General features: G+C 51.5%; 1 protein-coding gene across 4 annotated transcripts in view; it reads left to right on the plus strand.

The window, feature by feature from the left end:
• Positions 1–9966, plus strand: part of CLASRP (CLK4 associating serine/arginine rich protein) — a 40375-nt gene extending 30409 nt beyond the window's left edge. For 3 of the 4 annotated variants that reach the window (XM_077840721.1, XM_077840720.1, XM_077840722.1), the window contains 4 exons: positions 167–213; positions 294–376; positions 9160–9184; positions 9769–9966. In XM_077840721.1, the coding sequence (XP_077696847.1) occupies positions 167–213; positions 294–376; positions 9160–9184; positions 9769–9811 (198 nt within the window). In that variant the 3' untranslated portion in view covers positions 9812–9966. Of the gene's footprint in view, positions 1–166; positions 214–293; positions 377–9159; positions 9185–9768 lie in introns of those variants that run through there. The other variant, XR_013348661.1, reaches the window with a different exon arrangement.
• The last annotated feature ends 3821 nt before the right edge of the window (positions 9967–13787 follow it).

Raw genomic sequence — 13787 nt, forward strand, 5'->3', positions numbered from 1 at the left:
TGGATGTGTTACCTGAGAGCAGAGCTAGCATCCACAGTGGTGATGGTCCAGGGACTCAGTAGGCAGAGGTGGGGAGTGAAGTTGGGGGAGCACTGCTGTGCTGAGGGGAGTGTGTGTGTTTGGGGGTTCACACTGAGCTTGGCTGATCCGTGCCTCTCTCTTTCAGGAGCGAGAAGACGAGCTGCGAGCTATGGCCCGGAAGATCCGAATGAAGTAAACTCTCTTGCTTTCCCTGTTGTTCTCTGGGCATGTTCTCTGCAGGTTGTGCGCTTAGCCCTCTTGTTTCTCTGCAGGGAGAGAGAGCGGCGAGAAAAGGAGCGGGAAGAATGGGAAAGGCAGTACAGCAGGCAGAGCCGCTCCCCGTCCCCACGATACAGTGAGTACCCGCTGCTTGGCACCGCCTGGGCAAGTGACTCCTGTGCTGACAGAGAGTGGGGCAGGCACAGACTGGGGGGCAGGGAGCGTGATGGGTTTGATCACAGAGACCCCCCCTTGGGACTGTCACCTGATGTGCTGAAATTACCTCTCGGCCCGTTTTCCCTGCCAGCTTGGGACTCCAGAACCCTGCCTTGTTGAGCCAGACATGCTAGCCTGCTGTAACACAGACCCAGGGTCTGAACCATGCCCCCAAAGCAGCAGACTTAACTGAAAACTGCTCGGCAAATACTCCTGTCTCCAGCATCCAGACACCCAGCTCCCAATGGGATCCAAACCCCAAATAAATCCGTTTTACTCTGTATAAAGCTTATACAGAGTAAATTCATAAATTGTCTGCCCTCTATATCACTGATAGAGATGCACAGCTGTTTGCTCCCCCGGGTATTTAATCGCTTACTCTGGTTTACTAATAAAAGTGATTTTATTGAGTATAAAAAGTAGGATTCAAGTGGTTTCAAGTAATAACAGACAGAACAAAGTAGGTCACGAAGCAAAATAAAGCAAAAACACGCAAGTCTGAGCCTAATACATTAAGAAACTGATTACAGGTAAAGCTCACCCTCAGAGATGTTCCAATAAGCTTCTTTTACAGACTAGACTCCTTCCTAGTCTGGGCGCAATCCTTTCCCCTGATACAGTCCTTGCTAGTTCCAGCAGCCATCTCAGGTGGTAACTAGGGGTTTTCTCATGATTGGGACCTCCCTTGTCCTGATCCACCCCCTTTTATAGCTTTGGCACAAGGTGGGAATAGTTTGTCTCTCTGGGTCCCCACCCCCCTTCTAAATGGAAAAGTACCAGATTTAAGATGAATTTTAGTATCATGTGACATGGTCACATGTCCTGTGAGACCCCATTCTTCCTGGACTGGCCTGCTCTTCCACAGGAAGGTTTGCAAGTAAACAGAGCCATTTACAGTTCATTGATTCTGAAGCACCCTTAATGGCTTCCACTTAATATATTTACATCAGTAATACAAGTTTATATGGCACCTTAGAGACTAACCAATTTATTTGAGCATAAGTTTTCGTGAGCTACAGCTCACTTCATCGGATGCATCGGAGCTGTAGCTCACGAAAGCTTATGCTCAAATAAATTGGTTAGTCTCTAAGGTGCCACAAGTACTCCTTTTCTTTTTGTGAATACAGACTAACACGGCTGTTACTCTGAAACAAGTTTATATCTTCTTCCCCTCACTCCAGACATAGAAATAACACATACAAACAAATTAAGATGACCACACTCAGTAGATCATAAGCTCTGTAATGATACCTTTCAAGAGACCTTTTGCATAGAGCATATTCCAGTTACATCATATTCACAATCATAAGCATATTTTCATAAAGCATATGGAGTCCAGTGTCACAGGGAGCAGCTGCTGTTTGGGAGCTAGCTGTCTGCAGAACTGGAGAGAGAGCTGCTCCTTGCTCCAGCATTCACTGGGATGGTGCTGCAGTGGCCGTGGGCTAGGCTGGAAGGTGACTCAGTGCTGCATGAGTCCAGCAGATGTCACTCTTCATCCTCAGCATGTGCTCTGGACACTGGCTGGGTTCCCAGAGATTAGGGCCTAAATCTTCAGAAGTGGCCAGTGATTTTGAGGCCAGTGGGAGACCCCTACTCCCAGTACCCTCGAGGTCAGACTCTTGCAGTCCCTTAGAACAGCCTCTTCAGGGGTCCAGGTGTCTGTGAGGGGGAAGCGTGGTGTGCGGTGTTCTAGGGGAACAGTGCCATTTGGGTAGCTTCCAGCCTCACTAATGGCTCATGCCCCTGGAGGGCCAGCACCCGAGCGGGAGCCTGCTGTACCCAGGACTTCCCTTTTCGCCAGGGATTAAGAACATAAGAACGGCCATACTGGGTCAGACCAAAGGTCCATCTATCCCAGTATCCTATCCGACAGTGGCCAATGCCAGGTGCCTCAGAGGGTAGAGCTAAATCAAGATTAATAAGAATAAAAAATATTGATTGTATGTGCAAGTTTAAAAGTGTAATTAGCTTGTTCTGTTTCCATCTGGCTAGTAGGGCTGCAAGAGTCAGGTTACCCTCCCCAGCTTTCAGGGTCAGGCCTGTACCATTCAGTACGTCCTTTCCCCAGAGCAGTTGGCTGATCTCCCTATTAGCCAACTGCTTCTTGGTTCATCTCCAGTTGCTGAACTGGATGGCTCATGCATGACTCCGCAGTTTGCTAAGTGTTCAGAGAATTTCAGAGCTTACACAGCAGTTTTTCTACTCAGATGTGTCACTCTCAAAATGCTCATCTGTTCTGAGAGAGACGAGTCCAGGGCGTCGTTAACATCTGTTCTGAAATCACGTGGGAGCTTCTGGGAATCCCACCCTTAGATGCCTAAATGTGGGCTGAAGGGCCACACTTCAGGCTTCTACTTCTGAAAATATTGGCCTGTGTATTTAAAAAAAAGTTCTCCAGGCTGTGTTGCTCATGTCAATTCCAATTAGGTGTGTGCGTGCTGCATGCACGGCAGCTGGAAGATTTTTCCCCTAGTGGTATCCGTCGAGTTGGCCTGGGCGCCCCCTGGGGTTGCACCTTCGTGGCGCTCAATACAGGGCCATGCTGACCCACCATCCCTTAAGTTCCTTCTTACCGCCAGTGACGGTTAGCCAGAACATCTTAGCTCTTGCTTCGGCAAGCGTCTCCACTCTTGCAGTGTCTTTTTTTATAAATTGTGTATATAGTTATCGTAGTTGTTGTGGTAAGATAAATAGGTAGTTTCTTCGCTAGGTTTAATTTTGGGGGTACCCCTCCCCGCCAATGCTCTCCCGGCACTGGGGCATGCCTCGGTCCCTGGGTTTTAAAGCCTGCGAGGACTGTGGCAAGTCTATGCCCAGGAGCAAACCGCACAGATTGTGTCTGAAGTGTTTGGGGAGAGCCATCAGAACCCTTAAAGACCGGGATCAGTGTCTCAAGAGCCTCCTGATGGAGGCTGCACTCCACCCTCAATTGGACCCCGGCTTGGCAGAGCCAATCCCGAGCACCTCCTCGTCAGTGCGGAGTGCGCTGGCATGCAAGCCGGTGCCGAGGAAGGGCTCTTTGAGAGATCCTCTGCACCACCATGGCTCCACCCACAAGGCCTCGGCACAGGCCACAGGGAGGCACCAATCTCAGTCTCCGGTGCCCCAAAAGAAGAGGAGGCTGGAGAGGAGCCGCTCTCCTCCAGCAAAACCCAAGGAGCGGTTGGGTGTGTGACCCGTGTCAGGCCAGGCCACGCCACCTCAGCCCCACCGCCAACCACTGTCATGCCGACTCCTCCCTCATGGGGAGCCACTCGAGTCCGGACCCTCATTGCTCACTGGCCCGCCACAGCCGAGAGCGGCAGCTCCCCTCCACACTAGAGGCGGCAAGGGACCTGCTGGAGCTTACAGCGCCATCCTCCCCTCCAAGGAGGGACAAGTCACCAGGGCCAGTGTGACCCTCGGTGCCGTTGAGGGGCAAGCCGGTGATGATGGGGCAGCAATCACCATCTCCTGCACATTGTTCCCCGGCACCAGCTACCCATGCAGGGGAGCCGCACCAGTCCCCCGGCACTGATCACCGGCACCAATGGGCACCGCTCCTCTGTGGTCCTCCTATATGGAGTCCTCGGAGGTGGAGCTGTATCACTCCAGGAGGAGCAGAAGATCCCGGTGCCATTGGCAGCCCTACCCGCCACCATGGCCGGGTCAATGGCAGGCTCCACTCCAGTGGCTATTCTGGAGTCCCTGGGTGTTCCATCAGAGCCGGGGACAGAGCCAGAGGTCCCATTCCAGGTCATCACAGGTGGCCTTGGCATCAGTTATGCCATCATCGACGCTGTCGGACTGGGGGCATTGGCTGTAGCGACCACTGCAGTCAGCTGCCATGGCTCCAATGTCGGCGGCTACGGTATATGTGGCACCGGCATCCACAGCACCGACTTCCATGGCACCACCTGTTGTGGCCACACCGTTCTTCCCATCGGGGACTGCACCAGGACACCGGACGCCACAAGACCCCCTTGGCGCCGAGGGCAGGGAGCACGACCCACTGCCAGACAGGCTTTTGTCTTCGTTGTCACCGGATGAAGCAGTGATGCACATGTCAACGGCCCCAGCCCTGGAAGACTGCAGGGTCTTGCAACAACTGCTTAGGGGGGGTGGCACAGAACCTAGGGATCCAGGCGGAGGAGGTAGTAGAAGACACGAACCCTGTGGTCAACTTTCTTGCCCCCTCCGGGCCCTCCTGCATTGCCCTGCCACTTATTAAAACGATCAGAGAGGCCACTAAAATCTTGTGGCAGACCCCGGCCTCTTTGCCTCCCACAGCGAAGAGGAATGAGCAGAGGTACTTTGTTCCCTCAAAGGGGTATGAGCACCTTTATATGTGCCCTCCACCAGATTCCCTGGTAGGGGACGCGGCTAACCCTCCCCAAAAAATCGGAAGGTGAAGAAATTAGATCTGTTTGTCAGGAAGGTCTATTCGATGTGGGGGTTGCAGCTCCGCATTTCAAATCAACAGGCCGTTATCAGTAGATACAGCTACCACAACTGCGGAGTGATGGCCAAATTTGAGGGAGCTGCTGCCACAGGACTTCCGCGCAGAGTTGTCTGTGCTGGTTGAGGAGGGCAAGCTCATTGCTGGAGCCACCCGCACGATGCAAGGGGGGAAGCCATGATGAGGAGCTCCTGGCTGCAAGTCTCTGGCCTCCCCTGTGAGGTCCAGCAGACCATCCAGGACCTCCCCTTTGAAGGCTCGGCCCTTTTTCAGAAAAGACAGACACAAGGCTCCATAGCCTGAAGGACTCGAGGGCCACACTCAAATCCCTTGGCCTGCATACCCCCGCTACACAGCAGAAACATTTCAGGCTGCAACCTCTGCCGTGGTTCTACCAGCCACAGAATGGATGGGATGGCTCTTGGCGGAGGAATAGGAATGATGGGAAGAGGCCCCACCCTTCCTCACGCCAGGGCTATGGCCAGTCGAAGCAGTCTTCAGGCCAGAAGCAGACCTCTTGAAGGCGCAGTCGAGGACGGCGCACCAGCATGAACACTGGATCCACCCCTCCTTACCTTCTTGAGCAGATTGTCCCCTTTCTACCCTGCATGGACCCATATTACATCAGACTGCTGGGGGCTCCGCACGATAGAAGGGGGATACTCCCTCCAATTCTTGGCCCTTCCACCCCCCTTCCCCGTCCCTCTTCAGGGACCCTTCTTGCAAGCAACTCCTCATAAAGGAGGTGCATTCGCTCCTATCGCTGGGGGCAGTAGAAGAGTTTCCTCAGGAGCTGAAGGGCAAGGGCTTCTATTCCTGGTATTTCCTAATACCAAAAGCCAAAGGCGGCCTCAGGACCATCCTAGACCTGCGAGAGCTCAACAGGTTCATGGAAAAAACTGAAGTTTCGCATGGTCTCCATTATTCCTTCATTGGATCCAGGGGACTGGTATGCCACCCTCAACTTGAAGGACGTGTACTTTCACATCTCAATCACATCGTCCCACAGAAGGTACCTCAGGTTTGTGGTGAACCACAATCACTACCATTTCACAGTCCTCCTGTTTGGCCTCTCAGTGGCGCCTTGAGTGTTTACCAAATGCATGACATTTGTGGCCACGTTCCTGCACAGGTGACAGGTACAGGTGTTTCCATACCTCACCGACTGTCTGATCAAGGGCTGCTCCAGAGAGCAAGTGGAGGCCCAAGTTGGGTTCATAACCGCAACTTTCGACGAACTGGGCCTTCTTCTGAATGTGCAAAAGTCAACTCTGTCCCCAGTCCAGTGAATAGAGTTCATAGGGGCGGTATTGGACTCCATGCAGGCCAGGGCATACCTCCCGGAATCGCGGTTCCAGGCCCTGGGCAACATTATTTGAAATCTCAGGCAGTTCCCTACCACAACTGCAAGGAATTGCCTAAAGCTTCTGGGACACATGACCGCTTGTACCTATGTGGGTACAGCAGGCTCAGACTCTGGTCGCTCCAATCGTGGCTGGCCTCGGTATATCGGTTGGTTCAGCACAATCTGGACAAGATCGTCACTCTGCCTCATCCAGCCCTTGACTCCCTCCTGTGGTGGTTCGACCCACAGGTGGTATGTGTGGGGGGTTCCCTTCACCAGGCCTCTGCCATCCCTCTCACTGGTGACAGATGTGTCAGCCTTGGGGTGGGGTGCACATCTGAGAGACCTCAGGACATAAGGTCTCTGGTCTCAGGCAGAGCTCGCTCTCCACATCAACGTCAGAGAGCTGAGAGTCGTCCGCCTAGCATGCCAGACATTCCAAGTTTATCTGGAAGGGAAATGTGTATCAGTTATGATGGACAACACCACAGCGATGTTTTATATAAACACATGGGGATGCACGCTCCTCTCCCCTTTGCCAGGAAGTCCTCAAGTTGTAGGACTTCTGCAAAACTCATTCGATACAGCTGGAAGCATTGTACCTCCCTGGAGTACAGACTATCTCAGCAGGTCGTTCCATGGCCACAAGTGATCCTTGCGCCTGGATGTTGCACACTCCATCTTTCAACGGTGGGGGTTTCCCCAGATAGACCTGTTCGCCACATGATGCAACAAGAAATGTCAGCAGTTTTGCTCGTTCCTGAACCACAGCCTGGGCTCCATTATGGACACGTTCTTCCTTTCCTGAGAGGGCCACCTCCTTGTATGCGTTCCCTCCCATCCCTCTTGTTCACAAGATGCTCCTCAAAGTTCAGAGGGACGGGGCCTCAGTGACATTGATAGCTCCAGCCTGGCCCCGTCAACACTGATGCACATCTCTCTTGGAAATGTCTGTGGAAGCCCCAATCACCTTGCCACTCTTCTTGGATTTGATAACTCAGGATCATGGCTGTCTCCAGCACCCGAACCTTGAATCACTGCATCTCACGGTGTGGAAGCTCCATGGCTAAACCCAATGGAGCTCGCTTGTTCGGACCTGGTCAGACAAGTCCTCGGCAGTAGGAAACCTTCCACGAGGGCTACCTACCTGGCCAAGTGGAAGAAATTTTCAATCTGGTCAGTGCAACACCGTCCGTCTCCAACACTCATGTCCATTCCCCTCATACTGGACTATCTGTTCCACCTCAAACAATAGGGGCTGTCCATGTCATCAGTAAAGATTCACTTGGCTGTCATTTCTGCCTTCCATCCAGGTGCAGAGGGCCAGTCGATCTTTGCCAACCTCACGGTCAGTCGTTTCCTGAAAGGTCTCAACAAGCTATATCCACACATCTGACAGCCAGTCCCGGCCTGGGACCTCAATCTGGTCCTTTCCAGACTAATGGGGCCACCTTTTGAATAGCTGGCAACATGTTCTCTGCTGTACCTCTCATACAGGGTGACGTTTCAGATAGCAGTAACAGCCAGGAGGGTGTCTGAACTTAAGGCCTCAACATCAGAGCCTCCTTACACTGTGTTTTGTAGGGACAAGGTTCAGCTCAGGCCACATTTGGCTTTCCTTCCCAAGGTTGTCTCCCAGTTTCACGTCAACCAGGACATCTTTCTCCCAGTTTTCTATCCTAAGCCGCACTCAAGCAGCAGGAAGCAGAAACTTCACTCGCTGGACACTGGCATTTTACATTGAATGAATGAAACCGTTCCAGAAGTCCATTCATCTGTTTGTTGCCATAGCAGACAGAATGAATGGGCTTCCAGTCTTCTCCCAGAGGATCTTGTCGTGGATCACATCCATGCATCCAGGAGTGCTATGGCCTGGTGAAGGTACCTGCCCCTTTGCTTACAGCACACTCCACCAGGGCACAGGCCTCATCAGCGGTGTTCCTGGCACATGTTCCACCCCAGGAAATATGCAGAGCAGCGACCTGGTCAATACACACTTTCACTTTGCATTATACAATTACCCAACAAGCCAGAGACAATGCAGCCTTTGGTAGAGCAGCGCTTCAGTCAGCGAACCTTTGACCTCCGACCCCGCCTCCAAAAGTTAAGGATAGGGTTCACCTAATTGGAATTGACATGAGCAATCACTTGAAGAAAAAAGTTACTAACCTTCTCTTAACTATTGTTCTTCGAGATGTGTTGCTCATGTTCATTACAATACCCACCCTCCTACCCCTCTGTCGGAGTAGCTGGCAAAAAGGAACTGAGGGGATGGTAGGTCGGCATGGCCCTATATTGAGCACCGTGAAGGCGTGACCCCAGGGAGCGTCCAGGCCAACCCGATGGATACTGCTAGGGGGAAAATCTGGCTGCCATGTATGCAGTGTGCGCACACCTAATTGGAATCGACATTTTTTCCCAGTCCTTGCGTTATGTAGCCAGCCAGTGCGTGAGTCTTTGGTGTTCACACAGAACCGGTTGTGGTGTTGAGTGACAGACCTTTACACTGCTAAGGTAATGAAACTGCTGCCATAGCCCGCCGTGCTGCAGACACTTGCATGTTGTTTGCCTTGGCGCTCGCCAGTGATCGCATAGGTGTCAGTGGGACGGTGAGTCAGGTTACCCTCCCCTCCTGCAGGGTCAGGTTGGTACTGTGCAGTACGTCCTTTCCCCAGCGCCGCTGGCTGAATCCCCTGCATTTCTCACTTAGTTCACAATAAATCAGCACAAGTTTTGAGAGATGCCTCCCCCAGCCTAAAGCTGCTGGAAAGGGCTGTCCCACTTTCCAGAGCAGTCAGGTTACCCCTCTCCTGACCGCTGAGCTATTATGCCCACAGGGCAGCTGCATCTCCTAAACCCCTGCCCACCAGTACAGAGGCTTCATCTCCAACTTGTAACCCTTGCTTTTTCTTTGCAGGCCGGGAATATGGTTCCTCCAGGAGGTAGGTTCAATCTCCCCTTGTCCGGGATGGGGTAACCAGCTGCCTGCAGCTCCCAGCTGTGCCCACAGGGGAGCTGTGAGGGCAGCCAGTCCTGAGCCTTGGGGCGGGTGGGCACAGGGAACACACGTCACTCAGGACCCCATCCCCATGTCTTCATAGACCTGGCTCCTGGCACTCCGCGGGCTCCTCCAGTCGCCACCTAACACGCTGCTGGCCCTGCTCACACCCTTGGTTGTTCACCTGCATGCCAAGGCAGGGGGTGTCCTGGCCCTGCAGCAGGGGAGGGCAAGGCTGGCTGTGCTGAGGGCAGGCTCAGGTGCACTCAGCCAGCTGTGTCTGTGAAAGCTTGGCTGCCCTGTGCAGAGTCGTCCTGCATAGGTGGGAGAATCGAATGGCCCAGTCCCTGTGTGCGGCTGGCTTCAGCAGACGGGAGGGAGTCAAATGCAGGGAGTCCCGTGTCAGGCTTTTTCATGGACCAGAGAGGTTGATGTAGCTCTGCTGCCCCCTATAGGAAGGGGGGCAGCGCCGGCCCCCTCTGCGCATTCCCCTCCTTGCTTTAACCAGCTTGTCTTCTCCCTTTGCAGGCGTTCCCGCTCCCGGTCCAGAAGCCCTCACTACCGCCATTAGAGCGTGGGTCCCAGCGCAGCCCTGGTCTCTGCCCCCTGTGGTGTGGTCGGCTCAGCAGGCCCCGCCAGCCCTGCTGTGTAGCAAAGCTGTACATTGCTGTTCTGTTTTTAAGATGCCAGTATCGGATAATAATAAAAAATCCTCCTTAGCCCTTGCAGGAGCCTTAAACTGGACATATAGGACGAGGCCTCAGATCAGTCTCTACAAGGACCTGCACCCAGGGTAACTGCCGAGCTTTCCTGTGACGGGGCAGGGCAGGGGTGGAGCTGAGCAGTTTGACTTTGTGAGAAGGGGAGTGGGTCTGCAGTGTAAGGCAACCAGCTCGCACCCTGGAAATTGGGGTTAGGGGGCAATAGCTGTAAGCCATGCCCTTCCCTTTGGAATGGCTGTGGCCTGTCCCTGCAGGCAGCAGAAGGAGTAAGGCTTGGAGGACCCCGGGTGGCTTAGGCTGTGGCTTTCCGAAGGAAAGGTCAGATTCCTCCACCCCAGGCCCTCTCTGCTCGATGGGCTATTGGGTGCTGTTAGGGTATGCCTAGTGTGCTGAGAGGGGAGGCTCCTTCCAGTGTGTTAGAGGGCTTATTTCTTCACCCTCCCATTCGCCTGGTCCTTCTCGCATGAATAGAGAGCACTAATACCCAAAGTCCGAAGGTGCAAACAATTTGATGTTTATTGGGGTGAACTTTCACCAAGCTTAAATCCAAGTTCCGTTTTCCTTATTTTCGAATCCCAACTTACTTCCTGTTTGCCCCTAATTTATATAGTAATAGTCTCAGTTATACCTTAACCAATCTTAATATATCGTAACATGATTAGCTAACCAACTATATCCCACCACCTTAATTAGCTTACACCCAGCAAAATTAATTATACAGCAGACAAACAATCACAGAACCAGACACAGACCATACAAATAAACAATAGCAAAGTAGGAACTATGACAAAACAAATTAGAAGTGAGGATTTCACAACCACATCTATAAAGACATAAGGGTTTCCTAACTATGTCTCTTGATAAGTGACTTCCTACCAAACAGAAAACTATCAAACTAAATTTCCTTTTACATCTTCTAGGCTCTTCCCTTTATCTGGAGGCGATAGATCGGATCACCTTTCTAACAGCCCCAGATTGCCTTATTTCAGTATGACTAGTTTGGAATGCGAGCATGACACCATACACTTCCCAGCTTCTGGCTGCCTCTGCTGCTTAACCAAAGGCCTTACCTTAAGAACAGGGCCTCAGACTGTCCCAGTGAGAGAAGGCCCTTACACAGGCAGACAGTGATTTTGATTCTTTTATTCCTCTATAACTAGCAAAATGATAAACATATACCTACATTCTTAAAGTATAGGCTGGGGTAGGCAACCAGCTTGCGTACCGCCTTTGGCATGCATGCCACAGATTTTCAATGGCCCTCATGCTGCCTGGGTCCTGGCCACCAGTCCTGGGGGCTCCGCCACTGGCCCCTGCTAGCCGGGGTTCTGTCCACCGGCCCTGCTCGGCCCACTGCTGGTCCCAGGTCCCAGCCACTGGTCCCAGGCGCTCCGCAGCTGGCCTGAGGTGCTGGCCCACTGCCACCTGGGGTTCTGTCCGCTGGCCCCCTCAGCCTGCTGCTGGGCCCATGTCCCAGCCATTGGTCCGGGGGGGCGCCACTGCTGGACTGATGTACCGGCCGCCGGCCCCCTGCCAGCTGGGGTTCCGTCTGCCAGCCCCACTGCCAGTCCTGGCCACTGGTCTTGGTGGGGCTCTGCTGCCATCCTGGGGCTCTGCTCCTGGCCTCGGCCCAGGACTCTGCAGCTTCCCCCAGCTGTGGCCCTCTGGCCCCAGCCTGGGGCAGTGAGGGGTGCAGACAGGGCCAAGAGGGGGCACAGCTCAGCATGGATCGCATGGATTCTTATTACTGGCACGCGAAACCTTAAATTTTAGTGAATAAATGAAGACTCGGCACACCATTTCTGAAAGGTTGCTGAGTCCTGGTATAGGCCTTTGCAGACAGGCCTAAATATCTATATCCTAACACGAGGCTATGAGGTCTCCATGCGCTAGCCTGGGCCTTTTCTCTGGAAAGGTTCTGTTCCAGTTGGGTATGGACTTGTGGCTACTAAACCTGTATATGGCAGGTGCAAGCTCACCTGCTGTAAGTAGGGTTTAAACTGATGGAAGTGTTAAACCAGAACAACTTATGTACACGTACGGGTGGGAATCCAAACCAAGTGCCTACTCTGGTACCTGCAGCATGCCATTACCTAGCTCTTTAAATGCCACTACACCACTGCAAGGAGACTGGATAACAAACCAAGAAGAATTGCAATTCATAGAATCCTAGGACTGGAAGGGACATTGAGAGGTCATCTAGTCCAGTCCCCTGCACTCCTGGCAGGACAAAGTATTATCTAGACCATCCCTGACAGGTGTTCATCTAACCTGTTCTTAAAAATCTCCAATGACGGAGATTCCACAACCTCAGTCGGTAATTTATTCCAGTGCTTAACTATCCTGACAGGAAGTTTTCCCTAATGTCCAACCTAAACAGCCCTTGCTTCAATTTAAAGCTATAGCTTCTACTCCTGTCCTCAGAGGTTAACAAGAACAATTTTTCTCCCTCCTTTTTGTAACAACCTTTTGTGTACTTGAAAACCGTTATGTCCCATCTTTCTTCCCCAGACTAAAGAAACCCAGTTTTTTCAATCTTCCCACATAGGTCATGTTTTCTAGACTGGTGGTTCAAAACCTTTCTAGACTACTGTATCCCTTTCAGGTGTCTGATTTGTCCTGTGTACCCCCAAGTTTCACCTCACTTAAAAACTACTTGCTTACAAAATCAGACATAGAAATACAGAAGTGTCACCACACGATTACTGAAAAATGGCTTACTTTCTCATTTTTACCATATAATTATATCAATTGGAATATACATATTGTACATTTCAGTGTATAGTATATAGAAAGTATGAACAAGTCATTGTCTGAAATTTTAGGGTGTGCTGACTTTGCTAGTGCTTTTTATATAGCCTGTTGTTAAAGTAAGAACAGGGCCTCAGACTGTCCCAGTGATAGAAGGCCCTTACACAGGCAGGCAGTGATTTTGATTTTTTCTTTTATACCTCTATAACTAGCGAAATGATAAACATATACCTTACATTCTTAAAGTATAGGCCAGGGTAGATGATAGCTAGATGAGTTGCTGTACCCCCTGGAAAACCTCTGAGTACCCCAGGAGTACACGTATCCCTGGTTGAGAACCACTGTTCTAGTCCTTGGATCAGTTTGTTGCTCTTCTCTGGACTTTCTCCAATTTGTCCACATCTTTCCTGAAATGTGGCGCCCAGAACTGGACACAGTACTCTAGTTGAGGCCTAAGCAGCAGAGTAGAGCAGAAGAATTACTTCTTGTGTGTTGCTTATAACACTCCTGCTAATTTGATCTGGTTGGTATTAGTGAAACCTGTGGGAATGATCTGCATGCTTAGGATGTTACAAACCAATGATTATAACCTATTTAGTAGGAGGACTAAAATGGGCAAAAGGGGAGGGGAGCTTGATGTCAAAAAGGGCATTAGCTGTTTGAGACATTGATAACAGAAGAAAGTGACGGTGAACGCTTACGGATCAATGTCTAGCAGATAAAGCACAAGATGGGGTATTAGTTGGTGTCTGCAACAGCCCACCACACACTAGGGAACAAGCTGACTGGCTCCTTACACACCTATCTGTAAAATGTAGGGAAAACACTGATCACGGGAGACTTCAAGTACAGTGACACATGCTGGGTCTCATGCTGCCTGTATTAAAAATCCTTGTGTTTCAGGGGGCACGGCTTGCTGCTTGGCCCCTCTTCCTCTTTAACATTTTTATTAATGACCTGGAACAAAACAAAATCATCACTGAAAAAGTTTGCAGATGACACAAAAATTGGGGGAGCGGTAAATGAAGAGGACAGGTTGCTGATTCAGAGCAACCTGGATGGCTTGATAAACTG

This window comes from Eretmochelys imbricata, chromosome 23, assembly GCF_965152235.1.
Source record: "Eretmochelys imbricata isolate rEreImb1 chromosome 23, rEreImb1.hap1, whole genome shotgun sequence".
Classification (NCBI taxonomy): domain Eukaryota; kingdom Metazoa; phylum Chordata; order Testudines; family Cheloniidae; genus Eretmochelys; species Eretmochelys imbricata.